At 43.3% G+C, this 8718-nt stretch overlaps 1 protein-coding gene across 1 annotated transcript; it reads right to left on the reverse strand.

The window, feature by feature from the left end:
* Nucleotides 1–7563: 7563 nt before the first annotated feature.
* Nucleotides 7564–8233, reverse strand: LOC132770177 (large ribosomal subunit protein eL18-like). Its single transcript, XM_067471039.1, has one exon. It carries the CDS (start codon nucleotides 8191–8193, stop codon nucleotides 7627–7629), a length of 567 nt encoding a protein of 188 aa, XP_067327140.1. The 5' UTR covers nucleotides 8194–8233; the 3' UTR covers nucleotides 7564–7626.
* Between the last annotated feature and the right edge of the window lie 485 nt (nucleotides 8234–8718).

Here is an 8718-nt window from a genome sequence, read left to right on the forward strand (position 1 = left end):
ACTTCACCAACTGGGGACAACCTTCCAGGAAGGAGCAGAGCCACAGTAGAACCGTGCCCCTGAGTCCCATCCCAGCAAGTTTCCCCAGAAGGATACCATGATCGATGGTATCAAAAGCCGCTGAGATGTCCAAGAGAACCAGCAGGGTCACACTCACCCTGTCCAGTTCCCTGTGGAGGTCATCCACCAAGGCAACCAAAGCCGTCTCAGTACTGTGCCCAGGCCTGAAGCCAGACTGTGAACAAGCCAGAAAATCTGTGTCATCGAGGAATCCCTGAAGCTGAGAGGCAACCACCTGCTCCAAAACCTTGCCCAAAAAGGGGAGGTTGGTATGATGGTATGATTGCTACTTTTGAGAGATTTTTATGATCACTTATAGCTTTTGGAGACATTTTGCAATGCTTAGCTTGGATCTATTTTTTAAGGATGACGAGACATTGTTTTGATTAAAAAAGAAAGAGTATTTATTTATTCATTCATTATTTAGTTTGGGGAGGTTGGTAACCACCAGCAATGAGCAGATCATTTCTGAGAAATGAATACCAGAAATATAATTTCCTTCTCTCAAACTTACCCAAACCATTATAATCAGCAGCAACAAAAGAACTAGTTCCATCTAATGTGTTAAAGAGTTATTTGTTAGTTCCAGCCTCTGCCACTAAGCTTTGTTACTGAAGCAGCATAAAATTGCTGCAAAACCATAGTATGAAACCTTGGCGTTAGTTAAAGATGAAAACCTGTTGTCAGTTTTAATCTGATCCCAGAAGCCGATCTTAATGGAAAGGTGTTGTGACATTTTAAAAAGATGTTCAGGCTTTGGTGATTCTCCAAAGGGAGGGATAATTACATCATCAGCACAAAAGCAGCCACAGCAATCCTTGCTAATGTGAATATTCCTTATGGCTAGGGATGTCTCGGTTAGATCCAATGTGAATCAATCCCAGCTTGTGGAGGTCATTTATAATTTGTTTTGGCTCGGTTGTCTGGGTCAGCTGTTAATTGCCATCTGTTTGGCAGTGTTAACTTCATTTAATTTTAGCTAGTTACTAGTAGGGTTCAAGATTCATCTCAAAACATTCACTGCAGCTGTGTACATACATGGGGAGGGTGTGTTCCCATAATTTAGTCCCTGACTCTTCAAGGAAGTGAGAATAACAATGCCCATTTTCTATTACCGAAGGTTTAAGACAAGATCCAAAGGCATAAAGGTAGACCACCTGGGTAATGTGCCCACTTTAGATACTGGAATGCAAATGGGATTGATTACTTCCCACCAACTGAGACAGCCACTAGGCCTGGGTAGCAACGGAAAAATTTGTTTCTAAACTCGTTTCGTTTTTAGGGGGTCCATTGCGTTTCGTTTTTTAAAAGAATTCCAAATTTTTCTTTTAAAAAATTTCGTTATTTACGAAATTTCGTAAATTTCGAATTGATTCGTTAATGGCGGACGCCATTGCACAATACGCTAAAAAAAAACCTCCAAATGGGACAGGGGAAACTTCTGAAGCTTCCCTCTCCCTCTGTTGTTGACTGTTGGTGTGATAATTTATTTTTTTATCACTGATAAAACAAACAACAACTATAAAACTTGTACCAGACATACGGAAATAATAACGAAATGATTTCGAAACGATTTTGAAACTATTTCAAACCAATTACGAAACAATTACGAAATAAATTGAAAAATTCGTTTCGATTTTTAGTTGCTCCTGCATGGCTCAATATCGGATCGTAAGCTAATTTAAATACGAATCAATAACGAATTACGAAATTAACGAACGAAAACCGCCCAGCCCTAACAGCCACCATCATTGTCTTGACCTGGAGAAACCAAAGAGCTGCTCTTGGGCTGTGACAACTGCCAAAGTTGGGAAAAAGATTGACACACTCTCCTCAGTGGGCTACTGGTGGCTTCTAGAGAGTTTTACTAACCACATTTTCTGCTGTGTCAGCGCTACAATAAGGTGGCAGTAGCATGAGGGGCACTGGCGTGGGTTGGTCCATGAGGTCACGATGAGTCAGACGCAACTAAACAAATGAGCAACAACAAGCATGTGGTTCTTTACAGTTGATCATATCACAAACCCCTTAATTTGTGGGATTCTTAGAGTGGCACATTTTCATCAAGGTGGCAATTTAGGATGCCTGTATTGCATGTTGTAATGAATCCCTTACCTTGGTTAGGCTAGCTTAGGCCTAAGGAAGTGGGCCTGCTGAAGCCATGGCATCCATTTTAGAAAAGGGAGACAGGGAGAAGCCATCTTAGGTTAGGTTTGCCTTGTGTTCGAGTCTTGGAGAGAAAGTTAGAAGGCTAGGATTGGTTAGGAAGATGGGGGCAGAGCCTTAGTGTTCTGAAAGAAAAAGTGACTTAAACTGAGGCTTGAATTCCCAGTTGATGAGTTGGAGCTTGGAAAGGGTAGAGTGAAGATGTTGGGTGTTAGCGAGAGCAGTTTGGGTTTTTTGAAGAAGAACTTTGAGTCAGTATTCAGGATAGCTATTGAGAAATATAGCTAGAATTTGTGTGGAGCAGAACCCCGTTAGTGGTCTGCTTATTTTCCTAAGGAAGGCTAGTTCAGGTTTTTGGCTAGATTCCTAAGGGGGATTTCTGGGGAGTTACTTTCAGAGATTCATTTCCTGAAGTAATTTTCTGTGTTGAAACTTTAAGACTTGTAACCCAGAAGTTTTTAAGATCTTTTCTCAAATGTAACCACAGGCTTTTTTTTGCCAGCATTTTACTGAAACCAATAAACATTTGTACCTGAATTATTCAAGCCTGTTCAATAAATGTTCTTGTTATTTTTACCAAATTATACCAGCCTCAGTGTGAATACCTTTGTGGTCAAAGGGTTATTCAAGTCAGCTTTTAACAACCTCTCAGAAAACTATAGTAACACAAAGTGGGTTACTGAATAACCTCTCAATAAACCCTCAGCCTGTTTATTATTAATATGGTGGCAACAGAAAGAATCATTTTAAGTCTCTCAGTTCCAGTGGTTCCCAGATCCTAACTTTTAAAAAGACAGTTGGTTCAACGACTATTCTCCCTCTATATGTTTGGTGAGCTAATCTGTAGTGGTGGTGGTGCCTTTGGATATCATCAATCATTATTTCCTCCTGGGCTGTCTCGCCAAGATGGTGCTAGGGGGCACTGTTTTGCACTGGCTCCAGTCCTTCTTGGAGGGCCGGTCCTAGAAGATAGTGCTGGGGGACTTCTGTTCAAATCCCTGGCTTTTGTTCCATGGGGTTTTATAGGGGTCTGCTTCATGAGATCATCCAGAGTTTTGGAGTGCAGTGCCACCTCTATACAGATGACACCCAACTCTACTACTTGTTTCCACCCAACTCCAAGGAAGCTGTCCCAACCTGAACCAGTGCCTGATGGCAGTAATGGACTGTAATAGGGTGAACCTCAATCCTGACAAGACAAGACTGTCACTCCTTGCCACCTGCTACTAAGGAGGCTGTTCAAGTCCTGAACCAGTGCTTGGCCACTGTAACGGATTGGATGAGGGCGAACAAATTGAAACTAAATCCAGACAAGACAGAGGTACTCCTGGTCAGTCATAAGGCCGAGCAGGGCATAGGGTTACAGCCTGTGCTTGACCGGATTACACTCCCCTTGAAGGCTCAGGTTCACAGCTTGGGAGTGATCCTGGACTCATCGCTGAGCCTGGAACCCCAGGTCTCGGTGGCGACCTGGAGAGCTTTTGCACAGTTAAAGCTTGTGTGCCAGCTGCACCCATACCTTGGGAAGTCAGACTTGGCCACAGTGGTCTATACTCTGGTTACATCCCGTATAGACTACTGCAATGCTCTCTATGTGGGGTTGTCTATGAAGCCTGCCCAGAAGCTGCAATTAGTCCAACGCTCGGCAGCCAGGCTACTAACAGGGGCGGGGTACAGTGAGCGTACAACTCCCTTGTTGTGCCAGCTCCACTGGCTGCCAATTAGCTTCTGAGCACAATTCAAAGTGCTGGTTTTAACCTACAAAACCCTATATGGTTCCGGCCCAGTTTACCTGTCCGAACATATTCTCCCCTATGAACCATCAAGATTGTTAAGATCGCCTGGAGAGGCCCTGCTGTCAGTCTTGCCACCTTCGCAGGCTCATCTGGTGGGAACGAGAGACAGGGCCTTTTCTGTGGTTGCCCCTCAGCTATGGAATTCCCTCCCAAATGAAATTAGATCTGCCCCCTCCCTCCTGACCTTTAGGAAGCTAAACTTGGCTGTGGGACAAAGCTTTTGTGGAATGATGTCTGAGACCGGCAATCAACCAAAGTTACTGACCACAATATATGGACTGAATATACATGATTGATGATATCCAAAGGCACTGATATGTCCAAGAGAACCAACAGGGATACACTTATTAGATTGAGTTGGACACGATTTTATCTTGGCGAATGGTTTTTATGTAATTTATCCTATATGTATTTGGTAATTTAATGTTGATGTATTATGTTTTAGATTTTTAATGTTAGCATTGAATCTTTGCTGTCAGCCAGTCTGAGTCCCTCTGCGGAGGTAGAGACGATCAGGATATAAAAGTTTCAAATAAATAAATAAATAAATAAATAAATAAATAAATACTGTATACATATCATAATACTACTTAACACCTCAGTCTCATGATGTCTCTCTTCACCAGTTTATCACATCTCCTTTCTGATTCCCAGACACAACTAAACTATATTCCAATATCTCTCTTGACCATTCACATGACTGTCTATTCACCTTGGCTTTGACAAAAACTTTTCTTCTGCTCCCCCTCCAAAAAATTAAATAAATAATGAAAATTAAATATTTATTTATTTATTTATTTATTTGGAGTGCTTCTACCCCGCCCTTCTCAACCCCCTAGGGGGGGACTCAGGGTGGCTTACAAAAAAGGCACAATTTCAATGCCTAACAATTCACAAAATACAATACAATATACGATATGCAATACACAAATTTACCATATAATATCAACAATTAAAGCTCATTAAAACAGTCAAACAATATACTAGCAGCAATAAAATCATCCTGTGGTCAATGTTCGCCAATTCATAGTCCGTAATCCATCTAGCATTGCCATTATCCTTTCCTACTCTGGTTGTCATTGGTTGTTTTGTCCATCTGCCAGATTACCCGAAGGCCTGGTCCCACATCCAGGTTTTTAGCTTCCTTCTGAAAGCAAGGAGGGATGTTGCTGTCCTAATCTCCCCCGGGTATGCATTCCACAGGCGAGGAGCCACCACCGAGAAGGGCCTGTCCCTCGTCCCCACCAGTCTTGCTTGTGATAAAGGTGGGGCTGAGAGCAGGGCCTCCCCCGCAGATCTTAAATTCCGAGGTGGGACGTAGAAGGAGATATGTTCGGACAGGTACGCTGGGCTGGAGCCGTAAAGGCTTTTGTAGGTCAAAACCAGCACTTTGAATTGTGCTCGGAACTGGATCGGCAGCCAGTGGAGCTGACATAACAGGGGGGTGGTATGCTCCCTGTATGACGCTCTGGTGAGTAATCTGGCCACCGCCAGTTGAACTAATTGAAGTTTCCGAACAGTCTTCAAAGGCAACCCCACGTAGAGCGTGTTGCAGTAATCTATTCGGGATGTAACAAGAGCGTGGACCACCGTGGCCAGATCCAACTTCCCAAGGTCAATCTCACATTTTTTTACATTTCTGTTTCCATTCACACCGATCACTGTGCTATTATTTATCCATACTGCAGGCTCAAAAGGGTCTGTTCTTAGGCACTTCATTCTATGCATCTGATGAAGTAAACTTAAGTCCATGAAAACATATGCTGGTAGAAACCTCTATCTCAGAAATCCATATTTGTATGCTCTTCATTTTTGATGAGTAACTCTTCCCTGACTCTAGTTTTCCAGCTCACTGTGCTGTTGTGGTTGTCACATGTAAAGAAGCGTAGTGCTATTACTACTTCTACTACACCTCATCCACTTTCTGTTACCTGCCTTTCTCAGCATGACACCAGGCTACTCCTAAAAAGATGAGGCCATCTCTGTTGCTCCCCTGTTCTCCTATAGATCTACGATCCATGCTTGTTCTGTCAGTGTCTCATTATATGTGTCATCGATAGCTTGCTTGGCCTAAAGCCACCTGGCAACTTGACAAGAGGCACAGCAGTTTGGCAGTTTCGGTACAGGGCACAGCTGTCAGTCTTTCTCATCTTCTATTTCTGTTCAAATCAGCTGGTTCTGGCAAGAGATCAGAAGCAAAGACTAAAGAATAATGGCACACCCTTTTTGAAACAGTGCAGCAATGAACCCACCCTGGCATCTCACACTTTTTTTTCTGTTTTGTCTTTCTTTGACTATTTCCTTTTCATTGATAGAAAATCAGTGAGTTATTTTTTTTTCTCTCTCTCTCCCCCCCCCCCCACTATAATTTCTAATGAAATAAATTTCATATCCATCATTATTTTTTACTTGAAGCTGAAACATGAGCAAATGCTTGAAGGCACATAAGATTTATCAACAAATACTTACATATATGCTTGACCTTTTAGAAAGGAGCGCCCGGTGGCACAATGAGTTAAAACCTTGTGCCAGCAAGACTGCTGACCAAAAGGTTGGTGGTTCGAATCTGGAGAGCAGGGTGAGCTCCTGTCTATCAGCTCCAGCTTCTCATGCAGGGACATGAGATAAACCTTCCACTGGATGCAGAGGCGGCCCTAGGTAATTTTCAAAGGTAAGCAAACAGTATTTGGTGCCCCCCCCCCAACCAATCATTGATATATATTTTCTGTTCGTTGTGGGAGTTATGTGTGCCATATTTGGTTCAATAACATCATTGGTGGAGTTCAGAATGCTCTTTGATTGTAGGTAAACTATACATCCCAGTAACTACACTTGCCGCACTTGCTCCCTTGCCTGGCCAGCTTTGGGTCTGGAGGCGTGCCTGAAGACCCCGGTGTGTGCACCAAAAGTTACCTCAACTCCTGACTTTCTCCTCAGCCATTGGGACCAAGAGAGAGAGAGAGAGAGAGAGAGAGAGAGGTGGAGATGCCCACCTTTCCTGAAGGTAGGCGCAAAAACAAAGGAGGGAGCGGAGGTGGGAGATACCTTGAAGGAGCTGGGGATGTTGATGGCCGACAGGGAGCTCTGGTGTGGGCTGGTCCATGAGGTCTCAAAGAGTTGAAAACAACTGAATGAATGAACAACAAAAGCAACATCCAGCCAGAGTTCCAATAAATTGTTGAATCTACAAATAGGAGGACTGACTGATACTTATAGTAAGTAAATCTCTGTGCTGGGCTGGGAAGAAATCCCTAAATTGAAATTCTATTGTTTAATATGAGGTCCCTTCCATACAGCTGAATAAAATCCCACATTATCTGCTTTGAACTGGAATATATGGCAATGTGGACTCAGATACCCCAGATTAAAGCAGATATTGTGGGATTTTCTGACTTTATATTCTGGTTTATATGACTGTGTGGAAGGGCCCTGAGAGAGACATTCAATAAGATAGATGCTGTGGCATCCCCAGTGTTTCTTAATATTTGTTGGTATATACAAAATGTACAGAAAAGAAATGACTTAATGATCAAAAATGAAATTTATATTCAGAATGGTAACTTTAATACCATACATCTGAGCTCTCAAATATTTTGTAACCAATCTAGTTTTTGTAGCCTCGACTGGCACGGCGACCTCGAGCCCGTTCAAACTTACGGCCCTTGGATCGGACGTATGGCTTAGTATGGCTGTGCGGGGTGCCAGGAGCCTTGCCAAAATGCCGGTAGACTTCCCGGGCTTTCCTGGGACCAGAAAGCAATACTGTTCCCTGGCCTTTTGGGGCAGCCATAGCTAACTGGTCAAAAGTCATGATCTGTCCTCCAGATTTTAGGATTCGGGTACGAGCACCCTTTGTCACTCTAAGGGCGCAAATCTTCAGTTTGGGGATCTCCTGGATGCGGACGTCATCTGTCACTGTTCCCACCACAACAGCGGTTTTATTTTCCCACCCTGGGAGCTTCATCTTCCGGATCAAGCGGGACACCGACAGTGGAGGCCGGTTGGTGCGGCTCATGAACAGTCGCTTGAGTATCACTTTGTTGAACTTGGCATTGGTCCGTCGAGCAAGAAATCTGTAGAGCTTGACCAGGAGACGAAGGTAAATATCTTGGCTCTTGGGCTCCTTACGCCGAACCTTCCGGTCCTTGTTGTGACGAATGTCGACTCCCATGGCGGCGTCGGCGGCGCCCAGAAAAGAAAGGAAGTGGCCGCGGCCGCGCGAAGAACGATGAAATTATGCATAGCCGTAATCTATATAAATAAAAATGTAATGTTCGTTTGTGGGATTAACAGAACTCAAAAACCACTGGATGAATTGGCACCAAATTTGGACACAATACAGCAGTTGTAGTTGCTGGGATTGATAGTTCACCTACAATCAAAAAGCATTCTGAACCCTACCAATGATGGAATTAAACCAAACTTGGCACACAGGTCTCCCATGACCAACTGAAAAGACTGGAAGGGTTTGGTGGGCAGTGTCCTTTGCTTTTGGAGTTGTAGTTCACCTACATCCTGAGATCACTGTGGACACAAACAATGGTGGATCTGGACTAAACTCTACACGAATACTCGATATGTCCAAATGTGAACACTGGTAGAGTTTAGGGAAAATAGAATCTTGACATTCGGGAGTTGTAGTTGCTGAAATTTATAGTTCACTTATTTATTTATTTATTTATTTATTTATTTACCT

The sequence above is a fragment of the Anolis sagrei genome, chromosome 8 (assembly GCF_037176765.1).
Source record: "Anolis sagrei isolate rAnoSag1 chromosome 8, rAnoSag1.mat, whole genome shotgun sequence".
Lineage (NCBI taxonomy): Eukaryota > Metazoa > Chordata > Lepidosauria > Squamata > Dactyloidae > Anolis > Anolis sagrei.